Below are 27,389 nucleotides of genomic sequence, written 5' to 3'. Positions count from 1 at the left end.
TCACGGATGAGTGCCGTGCAGCGCTCGATCGTCCAGATGGATGGAGTGGAGGATGGCTGGTTGATGGACACCCCACGCAAACACGGCTACAGCGCCAACAAGGAGGAGGTGGAGTAATGTTTTGGGCTGGAATCATGGGGAGAGAGATTGTCGGCCCCTTTAGGATCCCTGAAGGCGCTAAAGATGAACTCCATAATGTATGTGGATTTTCTCAAACAGCACTTCCTGCCATGGTTCAAGAAGAAGAACCGTGTATTTCACAGCAAGATCATTTTTCTGCATGATAATGCACCATCTCATGCTGCACATAAAACATCTGCATCTCTGGCTGATATGGGCATAAAAGGGGACAAACTTATGGTGTGACCCCCATGCTCCCCTGACCTGTACCCCATTCAGAACCTTTGGAGCATCATTAAAAGGAGTGTCTTTGATGGCGGGAGGCAGTTCACATCTAAGCAACAGCTCTGGGAGGGTATTCTGTCCTCATGCAAAACAATTGAAGCAGAAACCATCCAAAACCTGACAAATTCAATGGACGAGAGAGTTCAGAAGCTCCTTTCGAACAAGGGGTCCTATGTGAAAATGTAACATCACCTAGAATAAAATTTTGAGTTGAAAACTGTTTGATTTCAGTTTCTAACAACCTGCTAATGCTTATAATTTCAAAAATGACCATTTTTTTGGTCTTTATTAAAATGAAAAGGTTGATCGAAAAGTTTGGGGGATCTAAGAGTGTGGCAACCCAGTAGTCATGATTACTTCAAATTCTGACAATATGAGGGTCATGCTGCAGGTAGTGCAGCAAGAAGGCACTTATGTGCCTTGCGCATCTCGGAGCCCCAAAATTATTTTCCGGGCTAGATGCAGCTAAAAATTATTTTTAATTTTAAATCTGTTGAAGCTTTAGTATAGATGGCCTAATAGGATCAGTGCTGCACACTGCTACAAAGCCCAAATTATTTTCCAGTCAAGATACAGATAAACATGATTAGTAATTTGAAAGCTTAAAACGGTTGGTAGGGTGATTTTAACCAATCATCAAGCTTTTACTCTCCCCAGGATGACACAGGGGTAGAAAAGTCGTTTCGGATCCATGATTTGTTCATCTTTATGAACGTGAGTCTGTCTACATTATTAGTGGAGAGCCGCGTGCGCTTATCTGTCAGCACACCACCAGCAGCGCTGAACACACGTTCAGACAGAACGCTGGCTGCGGGGCATGACAAGATCTCCAAGGCGTAAGTGGCTAGCTCCGGCCATTTATCCAGATTGGAAGCCCAAAAAGAGCAAGGGTCCAGTGACACAGTCGTGGCTTCAATGTTTACTTGGAGATACTCCTGTACCATCGTCTCTAGGCGTTGACTATGTGTCAGACTTCTTGTCTCCTGTGGCCTTGCAAAGGATGGGCTAAAAAAGTGGTGAAATGATTCCGCAAAATTGATGTTACCAGCAGATACTGTGGTTCTGTTACGGTTTGAGTGCTGAACACTTGACGGTCCCACGGTTGGCAAGTTGGAACTGTGAGATTCACTACGTGCACCACTGGTATTTTGTGGAAAAGCACATGTAAGATTCTGCAACAGTCTCTGCTGATACTCCTGCATGCGTGTATCCCTTTCTACGGCAGGAATAATTTCTGCAAATTTACTTTTGTACCGGGGATCTAACAGTGTGGCAACCCAGTAGTCAGGATTATTTCTAATTCTCACAATTCGAGGGTCATGTTGCAGGTAGTGCAGCAAGAAGGCACTCATGTGTGTTGCGCATCCAGGAGCACCAAGTCCCTGTTGTGTTGGTGGCGAGGTAACAATCATGCTTCCTTCCTCTGTCCTCTCCCCCCAACCTCGCACAACAGAAATGTGATCAAGGTCTCCCTCATCTGATGAGTCTTCCATCAGTTCGTCCTCCACTTCTTCCTGGGCTCCTGCACCTTCCTCACTAGTTTGGCTGCTACCATGCGCCCTGGTAAAACCATCTCCCCCACCCTCACATGCCTGCCGCCTTGGTGCTGCCGACCATCTGGACCTTGCAGATGTTAGCCCTTCCTCATACAACTCCTCCTCCTCTACTTCCTCCACCTCCTCTTGTGCCACCACCTGACTCCGAATTCTGTTTAACATGTGCTCCAGCATGTAAATCACCGGAATAGTCATGCTGATAATGGATTCGTCAGCACTAAACATCTTCGTCGCCATTTCAAAACTGTGCAGAAGGGTGCATAGGTCCCTGATCTGAGACCACTCCTCCAGCGTGATTTGCCCCACCTCTGATTCTCGTTGGCCCAGGCTATACATCAGAACGTATTGCACCAGGGCTTGTCGGTGCTGCCACAGTCGCTGCAACATGTGCAGAGTTGAATTCCACCGGGTAGGCACATCGCATTTTAGCCGGTGAAGTGGCAGGCCCAACGACTTCTGTAGAGATGTAAGTCGCTGAGCTGCGGGATGCGAACGGCGGAAGTGAGCACACAGCGACCGTGCCCTCTGCAGAAGGCCATCTAGTCTGGGATAGTGGGCTAAAAATTGCTGGACAACCAGGTTCAACACGTGAGCCATACAAGGCACGTGTGTGACATTGCCCCGACGAAGGGCCGCACCCAGGTTTGCAGCATTGTCGCACACGGCCTTCCCTTGTTTCAGGTCCAGTGGAGACAACCATTCATGAAATTGGTTCTCCAGAGCTGACCACAACTCCTCAGCTGTGTGACTCACATTTCCCAGACATTTCAATGTAAAAACCGCCTGATGACGTTGAGCCCTACTGCCAGCATAGTAAGGAGGTGTGCAGGATCCCTTCTGCGCAGTTAGAAAGCTTGTGGCATGACCAGACAGGCTTTGGGTGCAGGTGGAAGACCGAGAGGAGGTTGAGGAGGCAGAAGCAGTGGAGGAACTTTGACATAAAGAGGATTGACGCACAACTCGTGGGGACGGCAAGACTTGGACAGCAGCCCCTTGTCCTGCTGTCACCATAGTTACCCAGTGCCCAGTCAGCGACATGTAACGCCCCTGTCCATGCCTACTCGTCCAAGTGTCTGTGGTGAAATGCACCCTGTCACACACAGAGTTTCTCAAAGAAGCGGTGATGTTATGTGCGACATGCTGGTGGAGCGCAGGCACACCTTTCTTTGAGAAGTAGTGCCGACTGGGCATCTGGTACTGGGGCACTGCGACGGACATAAGGTCTCGAAAATCCTCTGTGTCCACCAGGCGGAAAGGCAGCATTTCTGTAGCCAAGAGCTTGCAGATGGTGAAATTCAACCTCTTAGCTTTCTCATGGCTAGGAAGAAATGGTCTTTTACTTGTCCACATCTGAGGGACCGAGGGCTGGCTATTGTGCTTAGACGGGGTTGATAAGGGTGTCAACCCCGGATCCAGAACCTTCTGCGTCTGGTCCTGGATCCGACTCATAAAGATTCTGGGCATCAGTGCAGATCATTTCCTCGTCTGGATTCACAGAAGCGCTGGAGTCGACCTCTGATTCCCAGGCTATAGTATGAGTAAACAGCTCTGCAGACTCAACCATCTTGTCTACCTCATACTCAGACGGGCAGCTGGAGATTTGGGAGCTGTGAGGAGCAAGTGCGATTTGGGTGACACCTTTGAGGACTGGAGTATTTGTGATGTTGAAGTTGATGTGGAGGAGAGCCCACTTAAAGGAGCACTTGATATCCGTTGAAGCACCTGCTGTTTTTGTGCCTCATCTGGAATTTGTAGCGATTGGCGTGGCCGTAAGAAAGGGATCTTATCACATTGTCCGCTAAAAGAAGTAGACATTTTAGTTTGGCTGGAAGATGGTCTTTCTTCTGCAGATGTTACTGTTGCTTTAACACCTACCCCACGGACACAACCTTTTTTCCCCTTCCCAACACGCCCATTCCCCTTTCCACCAGCAGCAGGCCTTTTTCCACTCATTTTGGTGGTTAACTAATTCACAACTCTGGAGTTGTTTGCACAAAAAAACAATGGATGGTAACCGAGCAGAGCTGAGTGGCGAAACTGTGGTATTAGGCCAAAACTATTGGCTGGGTTAGATGCAGAAAAAAATTATTTTGAATTTGCAACCTGATGGAGGTCAGTATAGATGGATTAATAGAACAAGACCCACACACAGCTAGAAGCCCAATATTTTTTCAGAGGTAGATGCAGGAAAAAAATATATTCAGTTTGCAACCTGATGGAGGTCAGTATAGATGGACTAATACAACAAGTCCCACACACAGCTAGAAGCCCAAATATTTTTTTAGAGGTACTGTAGATGCAGATAAAAATTAGTTTTAATTTGCAACCTGATGGAGGTCAGTATAGATGGACTAATAGAGAAAGTCCCACACACTGCTAGAAGGCCAAATATTTTTTCAGAGCTAGATGCAGAAAAAAATTATATTCAGTTTGCAACCAGATGGAGGTCAGTATAGATGGATTAATAGAACAAGACCCACACACAGCTAGAAGCCCAATATTTTTTCAGAGGTAGATGCAGGAAAAAAATATATTCAGTTTGCAACCTGATGGCGGTCAGTATAGATGGACTAATACAACAAGTCCCACACACAGCTAGAAGCCCAAATATTTTTTCAGAGGTACTGTAGATGCAGATAAAAATTAGTTTTAATTTGCAACCTGATGGAGGTCAGTATAGATGGACTAATAGAGAAAGTCCCACACACAGCTAGAAGGCCAACTATTTTTTCAGAGCTAGATGCAGAAAAAAATTATATTCAGTTTGCAACCTGATGGAGGTCAGTATAGATGGATTAATAGAACAAGACCCACACACTGCTAGAAGCCCAATATTTTTTCAGAGGTAGATGCTGGAAAAAAATATATTCAGTTTGCAACCTGATTGAGGTCAGTATAGATGGACTAATACAACAAGTCCCACACATAGGTAGAAGCCCAAATATTTTTTCAGAGGTACTGTAGATGCAGATAAAAATTAGTTTTAATTTGCAACCTGATGGAGGTCAGTATAGATGGACTAATAGAATGATGCTATGCCCAAAAGATTTTACTTCACTAGGTGCAGTAAAAAAATTGGTATTCTATACACAGGTGGTATATCTTGCAACACAGATAGGCTACTCCACTGACTAACACACTCTGCAATAGGCCAAAAAGGATTAGCTTTGCTAGATTCAGCCAAATGCTGTGAAAAAAACTTGCACAGCACTGGCACAGACCTGCCTGGCAAAAACTGATAGGAACTGATGTAACCTAGTCCTGAAAAGGACTCCAATTACAATTAGTCTTTACTCCCACAACCTATCTATTTAAGAGCACAGACCTCCCTGATAAAAGTTGTAGGAAATGCTGTAACCTAGTCCTTAAAAGGACTGCAATCACAACTATTCCCTACTCCAAAGCTATCTGTATATTTGTGCGAAAATTGGCTTGAAATTAACAAGGTATAGCGCACACAGCAACAGCGGTGCCGTCTAACACGCAGCTGCAGCAGTGAGAAAATGGTGGCGACGGGGAAAATGGCTTGGTCTTATAGGGCAAGGACATGTGACATACACTGCCAATGACACATGCCCTTGCTTGTGTGAAAAAAAGCACTTCGCTCCGTGTGTGCGCTGCTGATAGGCTGACAGATTGCACCTCCCCACTGCAAATGCGGGAAAGAGAAAAAAAAATGGAGATCTTCATTGTTCCTGCAGAGATCCATCCCCTGCCCCTCCCCCCACCCCGCTGTACACTCAAACTGCGTATTAACATTAATTTTCATCATTACTGAGAAAAAATCCAGTTATGATTTTGGTGCACGAACAGTTATCGAACATAACCTCGAACAGCCAAATTTTTCTCAAATTGTTCGTGTTCGCCGAACGGCTCGAACACCGCCCAAAACAGCTCGAATTTGAGATTGGCGAACAGTTCGAGTAGAACAACGCTCATCTCTAGTCATTAATATTATATTCTACAAAAAAAAATGTAATTGATGGAGGTCATCATTCAGGAACCTCACTTTATTGAATCCATTGAATTTGTATACCCCAATGGTCTTTTAAGAGAAATTAAAGAGAAAGCTCAAATAAAATTAAAAATTAAGTAGGGGTTTTAAAGTTGTTCTCTTCGGGACTGCAAGACTTACTGGTGATATTTTGCTTGGAAATATATTTATGGAGTTATAGTTATGTGGAGCTATAGGTTTATAATTAGGGTTGAGCGAGTATGTTCTGTCCGAGTATGGTCGGGCCGAGCTCCGAGTATTTACAGCTGCTCGGTAATATGGTTGAATCGCTCCCGTGTGCATGATTTGCAACTGTTTGACAGCTTTATTACATGTGAGGAATGTGTAAGAAATAGACTTTCCTCACATGTAATAAAGCTGTCAGTCGCAAATCATGCACAAGGGCACGATTCAAACATATCACCGAGCAGCTGTAAATACTCGGAGCTCGGCCCGAGCATACTCGGCGAAAGCGTTAAAAGAACATACTCGCTCAACACTATTTATAATACCACGAAAGAAACACATTAATTTAGAAGTGTTGACTGTTGTTGTCTCCATTCATCTCATTTGTGGGTATCTTGGCATTAGGATCCCTAGCAATCACAATTAATTAGCTTTTAGGAAAGACCATTTTTGCAAATCACTCCCATTATTGTAGATATTTCTGATATGACAAGTATCTAATCTCAGTGATTGTAGGTATCATACTGAATATGGTATCTTTAGAGTCATAAATGCTGTGAAACATCTCTGAAAGACCACCTCATTAACCATCTCAATGAAACATCTCTGAAAGACCACTTCATTGATCATCTCAATGAAACGTCTCCAAAAGACCCCATCAAAGAAGCATCTCTGAAAGGCCACTTCAATGACCACTCCAATGAAACATCTCCAAAAGACCAGCTCAATGAAACATCTCTGAAAGACCACCTCATTGACCACCTCAATAAAAACACCTCCAAAAGACCAAATCATTGACAACCTCAGTGAAACATCTCCGAATGACCACTACCATCATCTTGATCAAATGTTACTGTTTCAGATCTTTCAATTCCTCCAGCGTACATACAGCGTACATACAATAGACCATTTGTCCCAGTTTTGGGTAATTTCACTCTGCCTTTGTCTACTTAGCACTTTATATCTTTTCCCATCATTGAGAGCTTCTCACCTCTGAACAGAAATATAGGATTACCAGATTTTTATTTTGATTTTAAGAATGTTGAGAAGGGAAAAATCCATTTGTTATAATGTTTTTCTCCATATTTTTGTTTCTTTTACAGCACAACTTACTTCGATATAGTAGGCGTTGGGCGCTTCGATGTTATAATGGCTGCCTTTAAAGACGAAGCCTACCTAGAACCTTATGAATCAGGACAAATTACTTTATCTACCAAAAACAGATTGTTTATAGGTGTCTTTATCTCTAAAGGCGATACAAGTCAATTTAACCTTGTCATGCAGCATTGCTACGCAACGCCTGCACAAAATCCTAATGATCCAATAAATTATGCAATTATTGTAGACAGGTAAGTTAAAGAGGCATATTCATTTTAGACAACCCCTCATTGATGTAACAAATAATAATGTCACACCTCAAAAATGAAGTGGCCTTACACCTTGGTATTGGGTTTATAGAACAGTGCGTGAAGCTTGCGGGATTCTTGTAGAATGTATGCGGTATGCGGAATGTAGGAATGATGCTTCTAGGGGACATTACATACAAAGGAAAATGTTATATTTACATTTCTGGCAGATTTATAAAAAAAAACATGTAAATAATATTAGTATGCCTTAATATATAGTGAGGGGGATGCAGAGGTTCAGTAGGGGTCTCATGGCAACCCTAATACAGCTGCATATAAAACACAGCTGTTCTATGGCCATGTTCATATATGACAATGCTGAGAGCTCAAGAGGAAATCTCAAGAGGAAATCACCATGAAGGACACTTAAAATGTACCTAATTAATCCCACTTCCAAAATACGACCATGTTATCCTGCACAGAGATGGCAGAAATGTAAAAATCAGACTTGTGAAGAAACAAGTCACAATAGGAGAATGTGACACCCATTAATTTATAAACAAAAAGGAGGAATTGTTAGATATTAGATGATAGATAATTATAAAAATAAATTAGATACATATAAAGATAGATAATGATTGATTGAAAGATAGATCATGATAGATAGATGATATATAATAGATAGATATATAGATAGATATGCATTTTAATATATATTTTTTATTTATTCTTTTGTACAGCTGTGCTAATGAAGATGATCAAACCATTAAAATTTATGCTAACGGTATTTCAAGAGAAGGAAAATTCTCTATCTTAATGTTCAAGTTTATTGACTACAACTACGTTTTTCTTCATTGCAATGTTTATCTTTGCAGTAAATCTGAAGCCTGTGTTCCTGTAAGTGGAAGTTTGACATAATCTAGTTTCCTTATTTTACTAAACAGATCTATCTATCTATCTATCTATCTATCTATCTATCTATCTATCTATCTATCTATCTATCTATCTATCTTCATTGTCTATTATTATGCATCTATCATGTTAAATATTTTTGTTTTTCAGGTTTGTCCTAGACCAAAATCCCGCAGTGCTTCACCACTTGGGCAGACTTTAACACTAGGACCATTTCGTATGGGTAAAATTCTAAATGAATAATTATTTAAAGGGGTTGTCCAGGATTTAAAATAAAGCAAAACAGGCTGAAAATGTTTTAAAATAACCACTTTGGCACAAAAACTCTAGTCGTCCAGACCAGTCACATGCATCATTCACGTGACTCCTGCAACCAGTCACAAGCCTCAGAGGAGATGTTTGCAAGTATGGCATTTGCCTGCTGAGGCTAGTGATTGATACTGGCATAGGGTGTGTGAATGGTTTAAGGCAAAAAGTAATTACAAGACTGTCTAGGATTCCAAGAGCAGCAGCTTTTGCACTGAAGGGGATTGATGGATAAGCAATGATTACTTCACTATCATAACACATTTGACAACATTAACCCATTGTATTATGCATCATGGCCAAAAGTGTTGGCACCCTTGAAATTGTTCCAGTAAATTAAGTATTTCTCTCATCAAATTATTGCAATTACACATGTTTTGTTATGCACATGTTTATTTCCTTTGTGTGTATTGGAACAAAACAAAAAAACAGAGAAAAGAAAGCAAATTGGACATAATTTCACACAAAACCTCCAAAATGGGCCGGACAAAATTGTTGGCACCCTCAGCTTAATATTTGGTTGCTCACCATTTGGAATAAATAATTTCAATCAATCGCTTCCTATAACCATCAACAAGCTTCTTACACCTCTCTACTGGAATTTTGGACCACTCTTCTTTTGCAAAATGCTCCATGCCTTTCATATTTGAAGGTGCCTTCTCCCAACAGGAATTTTAAGATCTCTCCACAGGTGTTCAATGAGATTTAGATCCAGACTCATTGCTGCCACTTCAGAACTCTCCAGCACTTTGTTTCCATCCATTTCTAGGTGCTTCTTGAAGTATGGTTGGGGTCATCGTTCTGCTGGAAGACTGATGACCTAGGATGCAAACCCTGCTTTCTGACACTGGGCACTACTTTGTGACCCAAAATCCTTTGGCAATCTTCAGATTTCATGATACCTTGAACACAGTCAAGGCACCCAGTGCCACAGGCAGCAAAACAACCCCAAAACATCTTCAAACCTCCACCATATTTAACTGTAGGTACTGTGTTCTTTTCTTTGTAGGCCTCCTTCCATTTTCGGTAAACAGTAAAATGATGTACTTTACCAAAAAGCTCTATTTTGGTCTCATCTGTCCACAAGACACTTATCCAGAAGGATTTTGGCTTACTCACGTATGTTTTGGAAGACTGCAGTCTAGCTTTTTTATGTCTCTGTGTCAGCAGTGGGGTCCTACTGGGTCTCCTTCCATAGTGTATAATTTCATTCAAATGTTGACAAATAGTTTGCACTGACACTGGTGCACCCTGAGCCTGCAGGATAGCTTGAATTGCTTTGGAACTTTGTTCAGGCTGCTTATCCACCATCTGGACTATTCTGTGTTGCAACCTCTCATCAAGTTTTCTGTATCGTCCACGTCCACGGAGATTAGCTACAATGCAATGAATGGTAAACTTCTTTATTATGTTGCGCACCATGGACAAAAGAACATCAAGATCTCTGGAGATGGACTTGTAACCTTGAGATTGTTGATATTTTTCATAAATTTTGGTTCTCAAGTCCTCAGACAGTTCTCTTCTCCTCTTTCTGTTCTCCATGCTTAGTGTGGCACAAACAGACACACAATGCAAAGACTGAGTCAACTTCTCCCCTTTTTATCTAGTTTCAGGTGTGATTTGCATATTGCCCACACCTGTTACTTGCCACAGGTGAGTTTGAATGAGTATCACATGCTTGAAACAAAATTGTTTACCCACAATTTTGGAAAGGTGGCAACAATTTTGTCCGGACCATTTTTGGAGTTTTGTTCAAAATTATGTTCAATTTGCCTTTTATCTCTGTTTCTTTGTCTTCTTCCAATACATGCAAAGGAAATAAACATGTGTATAACGTGTAATTGCAATAATTTTCTGGGAGAAATACTTCATTTTCTGGGATAATTTCAAGGGTGCCAACATTTTCGACCATGACTGTATATATATAGACTCTATATATATATATATATATATATATATATATATATATATATATATATATATAAATAGATATAAATATATCTAGTTATATCTATATATATATGTAGATATATATATATATATTTGATATACAGTACAGACCAAAAGTTTGGACACACCCTCTTTTGCACACTCTTGGCATTCTCTTGATGAGCTTCAAGAGGTAGTCACCTGAAATGGTTTTCACTTCACAGGTGTGCCCTGTCAGGTTTAATAAGTGGGATTTCTTGCCTTATAAATGGGGTTGGGACCATCAGTTGTGTTGTGCAGAAGTCTGGTGGATACACAGCTGATAGTCCTACTGAATAGACTGTTAGCTGCTTTTTTCTTGCCATAATACAAATTCTAAGTAAAGAAAAATGAGTGTCCATCATTACTTTAAGAAATGAAGGTCAGTCAGTCCGAAAAATTGGGAAAACTTTGAAAGTGTCCGCAAGTGAAGTTGCAAAAACCATCAAGTACTACAAAGAAACTGGCTTACATGAGGACCACCCCAGGAAAGGAAGACCAAGAGTCACCTCTGCTTCTGAGGATAAGTTTATCCGAGTCACCAGCCTCAGAAATCGCAGGTTAACAGCAGCTCAGATTAGAGACCAGGTCAATGCCACACAGAGTTCTAGTGGCATTTAGAGATATATACAGATACATATCTATATAGATATATATATATATATACAGTACAGACCAAAAGTTTGGACACACCTTCTCATTTAAAGATTTTTCTGTATTTTCATGACTGTGAAAATTGTACATTCACACTGAAGGCATCAAAACTATGAATTAACACATTTGGAATTATATACTTAACAAAAAAGTGTGAAACAACTGAAAATATGTCTTATATTCTAGGTTCTTCAAAGTAGCCACCTTTTGCTTTGATGACTGCTTTGCACACTCTTGGCATTCTCTTGATGAGCTTCAAGAGGTAGTCACTGGAAATGGTCTTCCAACAATCTTGAAGGAGTTACCAGAGATGCTTAGCACTTGTTGGCCCTTTTGCCTTCACTCTGCGGTCCAGCTCACCCCAAACCATCTCGATTGGGTTCAGGTTTGGTGACTGTTGAAGCCAGGTCATCTGGCATAGCACCCCATCACTCTCCTTCTTGGTCAAATAGCCCTTACACAGCCTGGAGGTGTGTTTGAGGTCATTGTCCTGTTGAAAAATAAATCATGGTCCAACTAAATGCAAACCGGATGGAATAGCATGCCGTGGCAAGATGCTGTGGTAGCCATGCTGGTTCAGTATGGCTTCAATTTTGAATAAATCCCCAGCAGTGTCACCAGCAAAGCACCCCCACACCATCACACCTCCTCCTCCATGCATCACGGTGGGAACCAGGCATGTAGAGTCCATCCGTTCACCTTTTCTGCGTCGCACAAAGACTGGAACCAAAGATCTCAAATTTGGACTCATCAGACCAAAGCACAGATTTCCACTCATCTAATGTCCATTCCTTGTGTTCTTTAGCCCAAACAAGTCTCTTCTGCTTGTTGCCTGTCCTTAGCAGTGGTTTCCTAGCAGCTATTTTACCATGAAGGCCTGCTGCACAAAGTCTCCTCTTAACAGTTGTTGTAGAGATGTGTCTGCTGCTGGATCTCTGTGTGGCATTGACCTGGTCTCTAATCTGAGCTGCTGTTAACCTGCGATTTATGAGGCTGGTGACTCGGATAAACTTATCCTCAGAAGCAGAGATGACTCTTGGTCTTCCTTTCCTGGGGTGGTCTTCATGTGAGCCAGTTTCTTTGTAGCGCTTGATGGTTTTTGCAACTGCACTTGGAGACTCTTTCAAAGTTTTCCCAATTTTTCAGACTGACTGACCTTCATTTCTTAAAGTAATGATGGCCTCTCGTTTTTCTTTACTTAGCTGCTTTTTTCTTGCCATAATACAAATTCTAACAGTCTATTCAGTAGGACTATCAGCTGTGTATCCACCTAACTTCTGCACAACACAACTGATGGTCCCAACCCCATTTTTAAGGCAAGAAATTCCACTTATTAAACCTGACAGGGCACACCTGTGAAGTGAAAACCATTTCCGGTTACTACCTCTTGAAGCTCATCAAGAGAATGCCAAGAGTGTGCAAAGCAGTCATCAAAGCAAAAGGTGGCTACTTTGAAGAACCTAGAATATAAGACATATTTTCAGTTGTTTCATACTTTTTTGTTAAGTATATAATTCCACATGTGTTAATTCATAGTTTTGATGCCTTCAGTGTGAATATACAATTTTCAAAGTCATGAAAATACAAAAAAATCTTTAAATGAAAAGGTGTGTCTAAACTTTTGGTCTGTACTGTATATGTACGCATATATCATTTTTTTTCATTGTGTCCATTTTACAGTGAAAGGGATATTGATTCTGGCTACTTTCTATAACTATACTTTTTCAGAAACTATTTTGCATGAAATAATGTGAAAAAAAATTATCAGTAATTTGGAAAGCAATTAAAGTTTGCTGTTTGCTGCCATTGTTTATTTAAATTCTATGGCATGATTTACAAAGCAAATAATGAAAAACACAAGCTATCCACCTAATTATTTCTGCAAATATATCCCAAATTCTACACTTCATTTGAATAGTGGGTAGACCTGCAATACCCGCCGCGGCCACTAAAGAAATGATGGAGCTGCTGTGTTTCAGCAGAATACGAGAACTTCTGGCTGGCGCCAGTAATTGCTGATCAGTCTGGGTGCCTTTCAAGCCATTTTTTAAAAAGTTAATCCTAGAGAAGGAAGTTAAAGGGAAACTAAATTCTCTCTTTAGAGTGTGTCTCGATGCAATGTTCTTCAGTATTCTCATTTTGCTTGTTTTTCTTTCTAGATATTGGTGTCAAACCCACTGACAGTAAGTAGAATACAGTATCTATAGGCAACTTGTTATATTTTGAAACTAAGCCACAGTGTGGCAATGGGCCTCTAATATATTGTACAAGTGTTTTTCATCAATCCAACAACAATTTACACCATAATAGCCATAGCATCACAATACTTAAGGGGGATTTTCTTTTAACTTTAAATGCCCCCACTATACCTAATTTAAAATAAAACATCATTGTAATAATACTATTACTTATATCTTATCAAGATGGTAAAAATGACTAAAGTTACCACCACTGTCGGCCTGAAAAAAAATTGAAGCATGCTCTAGTTTTTTCCATGTTTCAGATGACACTTGTCCATCAAAAATAGAATAGAAGAAGAGAATAAGGGAGCCTAGACTCTAGGGAAAGGGGGGAGTGCAGACCTCCTAGGCTGATCTGATATCACCCTGTCTACCCTATCGTCCCTATATTGGCTCCTTGGCCCTGGATTGGGAAGGGGGGGATGAGCACTAGTCTGTCCCCACTAACAACTAAAGACAACAAAGGAGACAAACACGGAGAAAAGTAACTTAGCTTGAGCCAACTTCAGAGAGATTACTCCTAATGTCCTCAAAGCACCAGAAATGGGGTAAGCAGACTGCAACAGTTCCAAGCCTTCACAAGAGAACAAGTGAATATAACTGGTGCCTCCCTGTAGCAAACAGCAAGTATTTAAACACCCAGGCCTGGGTGTCAATTAGCAAGAGGAATGTAGCCTCTGGGTCCTAGAGTGAGACAGCTAAGAAGGTGTCTGTAATGCCAAACGAAGAGTTCTTCTGCAACCAACTTCAGGTTGACTGTATGTCACTTCTGACACACCCGTGACATATACAGATCAACCGTATAGCATCTGATTTTTATGGATAGGTTGCAATTGTTAACAAAGCAAATTATATTTGGTCTTATAAATCTTATATATCAAAACGGATGCTATACAGATATAAAAATGGACATACGGATGGCAAACGGATGAAAATACAGATGAAAAATCATTAGTCTATTCCGGATTAAAATCAGTTGATTGTTTTATATGCTCATTTGAACTTAGCCTTATTGTGTTCATCCTTGAAGATCCCGGTGACTCTGGAGAAATCCTTAAATCAGATGGCTAGGAAATGACTGCTAATGCCACTTCAGTTTATGTAAAAAAAACAAAAAGGAAAAGAAAAAAAACATCAGCTCACCAAAATGGTCAAAGCAATAAATAGTACATGGGATGATGCTCAGATATGGTGGGGCCAGTATCCCCAGCAGCAAATGAAAACAGTTGGGAAAATCCAGCACCAAGGAATAATATATTCTAAAATATTCCATTCATTTGAAATCCTTTAAAAAACGTCATACAGGACTGACAACATAAAAGAGGCCGGTGCCATTGGTAACCTTACGCGTTTCAGACATCCATGTCCTTACTCATAGGTAATACCTAAAGGTAATTAAGCATACATAAAACCTAATTTGAAAATGCACAAATTTTAGTAAATCAGATGATATAGCAGTAGTCAAAGTTCAGGAATCATATTATATATTTTTCTTTTTTTCTTTTTTTGTTGCGCCCATTTTACTGCTAATGAGTAAGGGTTTTATTACCTATGAGTATGGACATAAATGTCTGAAACGCATAAGGTTACCAGTGGAATGCCCTTCATTCTTACTGTCTGTCCTGTGTGATGTTTTTTAATGGATTTCGAATAAATGGAATTTTTTTCATTATATTTTTCCTTGGTGCTGAATTTTCTCCACTTTTTTTCTCATTTCAGTCTATACTTCTACTACTACCACTACTATTATGACTGCTAATAATTCTGCTATATTATCAATCTAGTAAAGTTATTGTAATATTATTTTGTTTTGTTACCATAGCTCCTATCGATACACCCATAGTGACTATACCTGAGAAGGAGGCTGATACACCCATAGTGACTATACCTGAGAAGAAGGCTGGTAAGAGCAATGCTTTTCATGTAACATATTTCCTGTTATAAATCTTTATCTTTCCTGACATGTTTGTTTTAGTTAATACTTACATCAACGTTTTCCTTAGAACACTGTGTTGTGCCATTTCCTGTGCTGGAAAGATAATGAGCGCAATAGGATCTTATCCGGGTTAAAAGTGAAAAATAAAGCAAAAGAATATGCTCACCTAAGTCACCTTCAAGGGTTGGGATAGGCACAACCCCTGTAGTCATTGAAGAAATTGGCTGCTGCAGATCCACAGAAGGCGATACCAAGTATAACTGGAGAAAGTGGAGATAAATCCGAGCTGAAAATAGTAGAAAGATGCAGTGGAAAAAAAACGTGAAAGTATGAATGCGTTTTTTTATTTATCAACGTTTTTCGAAGCACACCTGCTTCTTCACCAGAACAAACCAAAGAAGTGGATTATCGTGATGAAGAAGCAGGCGTGCCTCAAAACGCGTTGATAAATAAAAAAAAGCACATTTATATCTTCACGTTTTTTTCACTGCATCTTTCTACTCTCGTCAAATTGGATTTATCTCCACTTTCTCCATTTGCACATGATACCTTCAAGAGAAGTATACATTGCAAGACAACAGAGCTTTACTATTCTCCTTGTCAATAGGGTGTGTCCCTATACAGTCTGACACTGTCCAATCAGATATAATTACATTCACAGGACGTTTAGCTAGTATACTGGCGGGGAACATGCTATAACTAGAATTACATGGTGCATCTTCCAATAACTGGAAAAAGATAAATAGATAAATAAATAAAAGAACTCCCAATAATATTCAACCTACAAAAGTCATTGAGACTGGAGTACCATTTTCATACAGTAAAAGATACAATAACTTATTGTTGCAATTAATTACAATGAACAGACAATAATTCTATACACCAAAGATAAGAAGAAGTTTTCCAATGGAAGATCAAATAAATCCAAGGAATTATAGGCACAAGTAACTGTAAATTATGGCATAGATAGCAATTAATGTGATAAATATAATGAACAAAGTTACATCAATCACATAAGGAGAGTTAATCAATCATAGAAAATGCATGTCATGACGTGCAACCAGCAGACACAGTACAAACTAAATCACAATCTCTCCAGAATTTAGAAACCAAAAGTCAACTTGTCATGGATAAAATGATATAGTAAATAAATGGCATTAATCAATCATGTAAGGTGTTTACCCATAATAACGCATCTGTGAGGGTCCCCAATGCGCATTTCCCGTGTGCTTTTCCAAGGGAAGTGACTAAGTAGATATTCTGTCCGATATATAAAGGAAGATCAATAATGCCTGTTCGATTGGTAGCGTGATATCCAATGTGAATTATTGATCTTAGAATATTGGACAGCATATCTACTTAGTCACTCTCCTTGAAAAAGCATACATGAAATGAGCTTTGGGGACTCTCCCTGGATATTGCACTGGCACTTTATTATTATGGGTAAGGACATTATATGATTGACTACTGCAATTCACTTACTATATCATTACATCCAAGTTGATGTTTGGTCTGAATTCTAGAATGTTATTTAATTCATACTGTGCCTGTTTGTTGCTCTCCATGACATCCATTTTCTACGATTGACGAACTCTCCTTATGTGATTGATTTAACTTTGTTCATTATTAGGTTCCGTTCACATTGCGTTCTCCCCCACGGTTAGGGGTCCCATCGGGGCTTACGTCCGAACCCCCCACAAAATGTTATTTGGGTGTATGTGAAAATAAGGGCCTTAGACTATAATGGCACCAACACAGTCAACATGCGCTCTTGGTGGACACTCCATAGTCTAATACTTCATGTGCTTTTCCTTAAGCAGTCTGTATGTCTGATGAAGGCTTATGGACTAAAATGGTACACATTTATATTGGATTTCTTCCATAATATCTTCAAATTTTATGGAATTAAAGTGCCATGGTTCTTCATTAGTGATACCCTGTGTTGGACCGAACCCCTAATAACTAATATTGATAGAACATACAAATCAGGAGGGTATGACCTCTTAAATATTTTGCACAATTTCATAAATTTATTCTGTTTTTGTTTCCACAGATGTCAGTAGTACATCTCCCATAATGACTACATCAACTGGCAATACCGGTACGAGCAATGTATTTAGTAATAATGAATACTCGTAATACAACGTACTTTGTCATAAATATTCATTTCTTCTTCAAGCTTATAAATCAGACAAGTTGGAAGTTCTTTGATAAATACTGTAGCCATTATACCCTTTCCACAATTTGTGTAACTATATGTCCAGATAACAAGAAGTTTACCACAGTTATGTCTCAGGGATCATATGGGCAGGCGCGGGGGTTGTGCTCATGCCATCCACAGCAGGAGTCAGCCGTTATACAAAGTTTATCTCCAGATGCATGAACTGGGACTAGACCTAGCTCCAATCTCAACACTTAAAAAAAAATAAAAATATATTTTTAAGTGTAAAAAAATATAAAATATGAAAAGTTTATTTGTGACAAAAAGAAAAACTTTGCAAGAAGAACACATGTTTAATATTGCTGTGTTCGTTATGACTTATGGTATACTATATTATTATTTATCCTGCATGGTGAATACTGTGAAAAAAAATTATGAAAAACTATTCCATAATTGCTGTTCTTGATCATTTTGCATCGTTAAAATGAAATAAAAAGGGATCTAACAGTCATATGTATCATTAAATGGTAGCAATAAAAACTAGATTGTTAAGGAAAAAAACAAAATCTTATACAGATCTGTATTCCGAAAAAAATCAAAAATTGTTAGAGCTCTCACAATAGGACAACCAAAAAATGTTGTTTTTTTTTAAGTGGATTTATTGTGCAAAAGTAATAAATTATAAATTTATATTGGCTACCACTGGAATTGGGTCAAACTGTAGAATAAAGATAGCATCAATTATACTGCACAGTGAACTTCATAAATATGAAATAAAATTTCAGATTCAATATTTTTTGTTTATACCGCCTACCAAAAAATGAATTTAAAAGTGATCAAAAGACATATATAGCCCAAAATGGTAGTAGTAGAAACCTCACCTTGTCTCTCAAAAAATCAAGTCCTCATGCAACTCCATCTACATAAAAATAAAATGTTGTGGGAATCAAATTTGGTGACCAAACATAACATTTATTATTTTTAAATTAGTTTTTTGCCCAAAAGTTGTAAAACATTGAAAAATACCTTTATGAATATGGTATTGCTGTGATCAACCCACATATGAGAGTTAGTCAATAAGTAATGCCTCCTATTTTTTTTCTCCTTTTAATTGGCAAGAAATTCAAATGCAATTACATAGGTTGGAAACCACAACATTATCGATTAATTTGTCAATTTTCAATATAATCTCCATCCATTTCCACAGTCTTGGTCCACCGTTTAACAAGGGCATGTATTCCAGCATGGTAAAAAGCATTCTTGGGACCCACCGTGCACAAACTTTTCTGTATCCCAGTTGTCCAATAATTTTCATCACACTGCCTTTACTGAGGCAGATAATGCCACAATTCATCTGCAGTCACCCGGCGGTCACCACGAATGATGTCATCAACTCGCTGAAAGTTGCTTGGAGTCACTGCGGTTACTGGCCTGCCACTCCACATTTTGTCAGCCAACGGTGATGGCCCTTCAGCTTTGTTACAGCGACGAACCCATCTTCTAACAGTATTGACATCCACTGTTGCAATGGATACAGTCCTGCCACCTGTTGGTGCAGGAAGTTGCAATTGCTGTGGATTGGAGAAGAAGGTTTGAGGAATTGTGACAAATTCGAATATTTAACATAACTACCTTATTTAAGGAGAAAAAAAATAGGAGGCATTACTTATTGACTGACCCTCGTAATACTGTAAAGATAATGTCAATTATACCTAACTGCGAATTATGTTGAAAAAAAACCCCATAAAATATGATTAGAATTTATATTTTTGTCCATTATTCTGCCTTCAGATTACATGACAAAAATCTGGTGATAGATTCCCGTTAAAGGCTTTATCCAGGACTATTTTATTTTTTTAATTATGGGTCGAAAAGCTAACAGGCAGTAAGTTGCTAACTACCTGCCTGTTGTACCTGCCGCTGGCTCAGAGCGGTAACTGAGAAGCTCTTCCTCTCCTGGGCTGCTCTGTTGACAGGGTGTGAGTGCTGACGTCATACTGATTGACTGCTGTCTCCCCTCGGTTAGGCAGTGGAGAGCCGGCTGTCAATGGACATGACATCAGCAGTCACGCCCCATTAACAGAGCAGAGCATAAAAGAAGCTGCTGCTCTGCCAACATGATGTAAGCGGAAGCCGCTAAATTGTCATTAAGAGCGGCCTTCCTGAGCTTTGCCGGAGATTGGTGCCAGTCACAACAGGCAGGTAGGTAGCAACTACCTACCTGTTAATAATCCCCACTTGCTCTATATGGTGGATATATCATCTATCTATATAATTGTCTTATCCCGTCTGTCTGTCTGTCTGTCATTCTGTCTGTCTGTCTGTCTTTCCAGGAAATCCCGGGTCGCTGATTGGTCCAGCCGCGGCCAATCAGCGATGCGGCATTTCAGAAAAACATGGCGGCCATTAGCGGCTCATATGCGGCACGGAGGTCAGCGGCGATGCAGCCGGGAGATGCAGCCAGCTGCTCGTAGCCTAAGTCCCCCGGCCGCAGGCGCCGCTGACCTACATGCGGCTATCGTCGTAAGATCAGCGGCTATGGCCGCTTATCTCCCAAGGACAAGTGTGATGCCCCTCCCCTCCCCTCTTCTCCCCTCCCCTCTTCTCTCCTCCCGTCCCTCCCCCTGCTCGATCAGGACCCCGGCACCCGGCATCATACTTACCCCTCCCCGTGCCTGCTCAGCAGCTCCTTTTTTTTTTTTTGTATGGGGCCATAGGGGACCTGCATGGGGCACTATGGGGGGATGTGACATCCTGCATGGGGTATTATATAGGGGGGATGTGACAGCCTGCATGGGGCACTATGGAGAGATGTGACATCCCGCATGGGGTATTATATAGGGGGGATGTGACATCCTGCATGGGGCACTATGGAGAGATGTGACATCCTGCATGGGGCACTATGGAGAGATGTGACAGCCTGCATGGGGCACTATGGAGAGATGTGACATCCTGCATGGGGTATTATATAGGGGGGATGTGACAGCCTGCATGGGGCACTATGGAGAGATGTGACATCCTGCATGGGGTATTATATAGGGGGATGTGACATCCTGCATGGGGCACTATAAGGGGATGTGACATCCTGCATGGGGTATTATATAGGGGGGATGTGACTTCCTGCATGGGGCATTATATAGGGGGAATGTGACATCCTACATGGGGTATTATATACGGGAGATGTGACTTCCTGCATGGGGTATTATATGCATGGAGTATTATATACGGGGGATGTGACATCCTGCATGGGGTATTATATAGGGGGGATGTGACTTCCTGCATGGGGCATTATAATGGAGGGGGGGGATGTGACATCCTGCATGGGGCATTATAAAGGAGGGTCGGGAGACATATGCTAGAATACCCGATGCGTTAGAATCGGGCCATCATCTAGTGTTATATAACTGGCCTGTGTAGTTTTTTTCTGTTCTAGTTTCCTTCCCACTTTTTATGTATTTTATGTTGTATTTTAAGTATATGTCAATAAACTCCATGTTTTATTATACCGGCGCTAATCTTCCAAGTCGTTTATAGGTTTAAAATACCTACCTGCTAGTTTTTACACCTATGTCAATATGTCAATATCACTATTATCTATATATTTTATAGTTATGTTTTGTATTTTATCATATATTAATGTCTTAATAATTGTATCTTTTCTTTTTTAGATAAAAAGACTTGTTTGGGCATTCTAACTGTCTTTTCATTCTTAATTGTTACTCTCATTTTGTAACGTTTGGAATTATACTCCTTTGAACATTATTATGCATCAAAAAGGACTGAAATGACGGAGAATTTTAACATTTACTAAAAAAATTCTCTAGATGAGCACTTTATTGTTTCTTTAAACATGCACTATATTTATTAGTCACAGGGATCATGAACAAAGTTGGTGAAAATAGGTATAACATTGACATTTTATATTTTGATTTCGCACTTTAATTTATGATGTATTTGAAGGAATATTCCAGATAATTTTGGCATTGTGCAGCATTCACTTCAACCCTCTGTGCTGGGCCATTCATCAAGATAACTTAATTAGCCCTGCCGCTCTTTTATTAGGAAATTAGTGGGTGTCCCTGCAGTTGGACACCCACCAGTGCACAGGTGATGCCATATAATAGGGGAAATATCCTTTTAAGCTGATTTCTTTTTTGCTACAAAAAATAAATTAATTACTATTCAAACTTGTCTTTATCATTATTGAATGGCACAACTAACTGAATGGTTGTACTTAAAAAGTTAAAAAATAGCAAATTACATTTTTAAAATGGTCTTTTCTTGTATATATGATATCAAAATGTAAAAACCAATGCTTATTCCAAAAATTAAAAATGTTCAATTTGATAATAAAAAAGTAAAAGTTGTTTTAATATTGATTTCATAAATCAAAAGCACACAATTTTTGAATATATCTTATCAGAAAAATTGCTTTTTTTCATCTACTGGACTGATCTTTCACTCTCAAATCTTGGGTAAAATCTGTGTTCAGTGAAGAAGATAGATTTTCCCATTTTCCCATTACTGAAATAACAGGTGACAGTTGGTGCTTTTAAAAATCTATAGAAAGTAGAGGAGCTAGAGGCAGAGAAAGACATTCTGATCAGAGTTTGATCAGGGTATGAGTACTGATCAAAGGCCAAGGCCCCACTATCATTATTTGGTCAGTATTTTTCCTCAGGAGTGGGAGACAAAACCAGGAGTGGGTGATAAACGCAGTATTGGTGACTTGTCTCTATTATACCTTTTCTCTGATTGTTCCTCCCCTGGTTTTAGCTCCCACTCCTGAGAAAAAATACTGACCAAATACTGCCCAAATACTGATAGTGGTGCCATGGCCTTTAAGGCAATTTCTCACCATAAACATATTTACGACATATACAATGATCCAGATATAATGGGACAACGGTGTCTTCCTATTTTTATTACACCCATAGGTATTACATTTTTAGGTAAAAACAATTTTATCACGCAGGGTATAAGCAATGAACCATTTTTACTCAAATATCATGTCTAATGTTATTTTGCAAGAATTATACTACTTAATTGGCCACATTCATTAAGACTGATGTTTCTTTCAAGAGAAAAAAAAAGTTTTGAGTCATTTAATTTATGCTAAATTTATTAAAAGATGTGCACCATTTAATAACTCTAAAGCAAGAACTACAAAGCAGGTGTACTGTATATTTGTGCCAAAATTTGCACAATTTTCTGGCATTCATTAATAAATCTGAATTAAATATATGACATTGTGAGCCACAAAATGCACCAACATTTTAGAGCAAATTTGCGCACAAAAGATCAGCATGAACCGATATCATAAATGTTAAGACTGTCTAGTCTAAGTTAGACAGTATTGATAAATAAATACGCCCCATCTTTTTTGGGAGGGAAGAAACTCAGTTTATGCCAAATGGCTAATTTTATAGTTGCCTTTTCTTTCATACTGAGATCTCTTGGTTCTCACGTCAGAAAATGTGTTGCCTTAGCGTCACCCAAGACAGAAGAGATTGTAAAACTTTGAGACAATTATTTGTATGCCAAATACCACTGGTATCCGATAGAGTAGAGATTATTGGTTGCAGTTTTACAGAAACTAAAATTGCTTCATGAAATGTTTACTGCATATCTCGACTAGAGATGAGCGTTGTTCTACTCGAACTGTTCGCCAATCTCAAATTCAAGCTGTTTTGGGCGGTGTTCGAGCCGGTCGGCGAACACGAACAATTTGAGAAAAATTCGGCTGTTCGAGGTTATGTTCGATAACTGTTCGTGCACCAAAATCATAACTGGATTTTTTCTCAGTAATGATGAAAATTAATGTTAATACGCAGTTTGAGTGTACAGCGGGGCGGGGGGAGGGGCAGGGGATGGATCTCTGCAGGAACAATGAAGATCTCCATTTTTTTTTCTCTTTCCCGCATTTGCAGTGGGGAGGTGCAATCTGTCAGCCTATCAGCAGCGCACACACGGAGCGAAGTGCTTTTTTTCACACAAGCAAGGGCATGTGTGATTGGCAGTGTATGTCACATGTCCTTGCCCTATAAGACCAAGCCATTTTCCCCGTCGCCACCATTTTCTCACTGCTGCAGCTGCGTGTTAGACGGCACCGCTGTTGCTGTGTGCGCTATACCTTGTTAATTTCAAGCCAATTTTCGCACAAATATACAGATAGCTTGGGAGTAGGGAATAGTTGTGATTGCAGTCCTTTTAAGGACTAGGTTACAGCATTTCCTACGACTTTTATCAGGCAGGTCTGTGCTCTTAAATAGATAGATTGTGGGAGTAAAGACTAATTGTAATTGGAGTCCTTTTCAGGACTAGGTTACATCAGTTCCTATCAGTTTTTGCCAGGCAGGTCTGTGCCAGTGCTGTGCAAGTTTTTTTCACAGCATTTGGCTGAATCTAGCAAAGCTAATCCTTTTTGGCCTATTGCAGAGTGTGTTAGTCAATGGAGTAGCCTATCTGTGTTGCAAGATATACCACCTGTGTATAGAATACCAATTTTTTTACTGCACCTAGTGAAGTAAAATCTTTTGGGCATAGCATCATTCTATTAGTCCATCTATACTGACCTCCATCAGGTTGCAAACTGAATATAATTTTTTTCTGCATCTAGCTCTGAAAAAATATTTGGGCTTCTAGCGGTGTGTGGGACTTGGTCTATTAGTCCATCTATACTGACCTCCATCAGGTTGCAAATTAAAAATAATTTTTTTCTGCATCTAGCTCTGAAAAAATATTTGGGCTTCTAGCAGTGTGTGGGACTTGGTCTATTAGTCCATCTATACTGACCTCCATCAGGTTGCAAATTAAAAATAATTTTTTTCTGCATCTAGCTCTGAAAAAATATTTGGGCTTCTAGCAGTGTGTGGGACTTGGTCTATTAGTCCATCTATACTGACCTCCATCAGGTTGCAAATTAAAAATAATTTTTTTCTTCATTTATCTCTGAAAAAATATTTGGGCTTCTAGCAGCGTGTGGGACTTGTTCTATTAGTCCATCTATACTGACCTCCATCAGGTTGCAAATTAAAAATAATTTTTTTCTGCATCTAGCTCTGAAAAAATATTTGGGCTTCTAGCAGTGTGTGGGACTTGGTCTATTAGTCCATCTATACTGACCTCCATCAGGTTGCAAATTAAAAATAATTTTTTTCTGCATCTAGCTCTGAAAAAATATTTGGGCTTCTAGCAGTGTGTGGGACTTGGTCTATTAGTCCATCTATACTGACCTCCATCAGGTTGCAAATTAAAAATAATTTTTTTCTTCATTTATCTCTGAAAAAATATTTGGGCTTCTAGCAGCGTGTGGGACTTGTTCTATTAGTCCATCTATACTGACCTCCATCAGGTTGCAAATTAAAAATATTTTTTTTTTGCATGTAGCTCTGAAAAAATATTTGGGCTTCTAGCAGTGTGTGGGACTTGGTCTATTAGTCCATCTATACTGATCTCCATCAGGTTGCAAATTAAAAATAATTTTTTTCTGCATCTAGCTCTGAAAAAATATTTGGGCTTCTAGCAGTGTGTGGGACTTGGTCTATTAGTCCATCTATACTGACCTCCATCAGGTTGCAAATTGAATAAAAAAATTTTCTGCATCTAGCTCTGAAAAAATATTTGGGCTTCTAGCAGTGTGTGGGACTTGGTCTATTAGTCCATCTATACTGACCTCCATCAGGTTGCAAATTGAATAAAAAATTTTCTGCATCTAGCTCTGAAAAAATATTTGGGCTTCTAGCGGTGTGTGGGACTTGGTCTATTAGTCCATCTGTACTGACCTCCATCAGGTTGCAAATTAAAAATAATTTTTTTCTGCATCTAGCTCTGAAAAAATATTTGGGCTTCTAGCAGTGTGTGGGACTTGGTCTATTAGTCCATCTATACTGACCTCCATCAGGTTGCAAATTAAAAATAATTTTTTTCTGCATCTAGCTCTGAAAAAATATTTGGGCTTCTAGCAGTGTGTGGGACTTGGTCTATTAGTCCATCTATACTGGCCTCCATCAGGTTGCAAATTAAAAATAATTTTTTTCTTCATTTATCTCTGAAAAAATATTTGGGCTTCTAGCAGCGTGTGGGACTTGTTCTATTAGTCCATCTATACTGACCTCCATCAGGTTGCAAATTAAAAATAATTTTTTTCTGCATCTAGCTCTGAAAAAATATTTGGGCTTCTAGCAGTGTGTGGGACTTGGTCTATTAGTCCATCTATACTGACCTCCATCAGGTTGCAAATTAAAAATTAATTTTTTTCTGCATCTAGCTCTGAAAAAATGTTTGGGCTTCTAGCGGTGTGTGGGACTTGGTCTATTAGTCCATCTATACTGACCTCCATCAGGTTGCAAATTAAAAATAATTTTTTTCTGCATCTAGCTCTGAAAAAATATTTGGGCTTCTAGCAGTGTGTGGGACTTGGTCTATTAGTCCATCTATACTGACCTCCATCAGGTTGCAAATTAAAAATAATTTTTTTCTGCATCTATCTCTGAAAAAATATGTGGGCTTCTAGCAGTGTGTGGGACTTGGTCTATTAGTCCATCTATACTGACCTCCATCAGGTTGCAAATTAAAAATAATTTTTTTCTTCATTTATCTCTGAAAAAATATTTGGGCTTCTAGCAGCGTGTGGGACTTGTTCTATTAGTCCATCTATACTGACCTCCATCAGGTTGCAAATTAAAAATAATTTTTTTCTGCATCTAGCCCAGACAATAGTTTTGGCCTAATACCACAGTTTGGCGACTCAGCTCTGCTCGGTTACCATCCATTGTTTTTTTGTGCAAACAACTCCAGAGTTGTGAATTAGTTAACCACCAAAATGAGTGGAAAAAGGCCTGCTGCTGGTGGAAAGGGGAATAGGCGTGTTGGGAAGGGGAAAAAAGGTTGTGTCCGTGGGGTAGGTGCAGAAGAAAGACCATCTTCCAGCCAAACTAAAATGTCTACTTCTTTTAGCGGACAATGTGATAAGATCCCTTTCTTACGGCCACGCCAATCGCTACAAATTCCAGATGAGGCACAAAAACAGCAAGTGCTTCAACGGATATCAAGTGCTCCTTTAAGTGGGCTCTCCTCCACATCAACTTCAACATCACAAATACTCCAGTCCTCAAAGGTGTCACCCAAATCGCACTTGCTTCCTCACAGCTCCCAAATCTCCAGCTGCCCGTCTGAGTATGAGGTAGACAAGATGGTTGAGTCTGCAGAGCTGTTTACTCATACAATAGCCTGGGAATCAGAGGTCGACTCCAGCGCTTCTGTGAATCCAGACGAGGAAATGATCTGCACTGATGCCCAGAATCTTTATGAGTCGGATCCAGGACCAGACGCAGAAGGTTCTGACCATAATGTAGACCCTCATTCCCAAACTGTAACTCCTGTTGGTGGAGACAATGAGGAAGACGATGATAAGACTCAAATACCTGATTGGAGCGACAACTTTAGTTTTTTGTCAGGGCAGGAACAGGTTGGCTCTGAGGACGACGGGTGTGATAACGCACAGGGTGATGATGATGAGGTCGGAGATCCCACTTACTGTCAACCCACAGTCAGCCAAGAGATGAGGTCAGCAGAGGAGGTGGAGGAAGATGCTAGTGACGACGAGGTCAGGTTGCGCCTTCCTGGACAGAGACGTAGTACTGGAAGCACGTCAACAACTGCATCCTCAAACACAACTCTGCCTCTCACCACAAGTCGTGGTGGCTCTTCAGGTCGCATGGGTG

At 39.8% G+C, this 27,389-nt stretch overlaps 1 protein-coding gene across 1 annotated transcript in view; it reads left to right on the top strand.

The window, feature by feature from the left end:
* Window positions 1–21,851, top strand: part of LOC141162009 (uncharacterized) — a 70,802-nt gene extending 48,951 nt beyond the window's left edge. Inside the window, exons 10-16 of the mRNA XM_073647619.1 lie at window positions 7,245–7,490; window positions 8,228–8,384; window positions 8,550–8,622; window positions 13,487–13,510; window positions 15,390–15,470; window positions 17,557–17,604; window positions 21,333–21,851. Coding sequence (XP_073503720.1) covers window positions 7,245–7,490; window positions 8,228–8,384; window positions 8,550–8,622; window positions 13,487–13,510; window positions 15,390–15,470; window positions 17,557–17,604; window positions 21,333–21,397 — 694 coding nt within the window. The 3' untranslated portion in view covers window positions 21,398–21,851. The remainder of the gene's footprint in view (window positions 1–7,244; window positions 7,491–8,227; window positions 8,385–8,549; window positions 8,623–13,486; window positions 13,511–15,389; window positions 15,471–17,556; window positions 17,605–21,332) is intronic.
* Window positions 21,852–27,389: the final 5,538 nt, after the last annotated feature.

This window comes from Phyllobates terribilis, unplaced genomic scaffold, assembly GCF_046119375.1.
Source record: "Phyllobates terribilis strain yellow unplaced genomic scaffold, ASM4611937v1 Scaffold_9__5_contigs__length_417890890, whole genome shotgun sequence".
Lineage (NCBI taxonomy): Eukaryota > Metazoa > Chordata > Amphibia > Anura > Dendrobatidae > Phyllobates > Phyllobates terribilis.
This window is presented reverse-complemented; position numbering and strand designations above follow the sequence as displayed.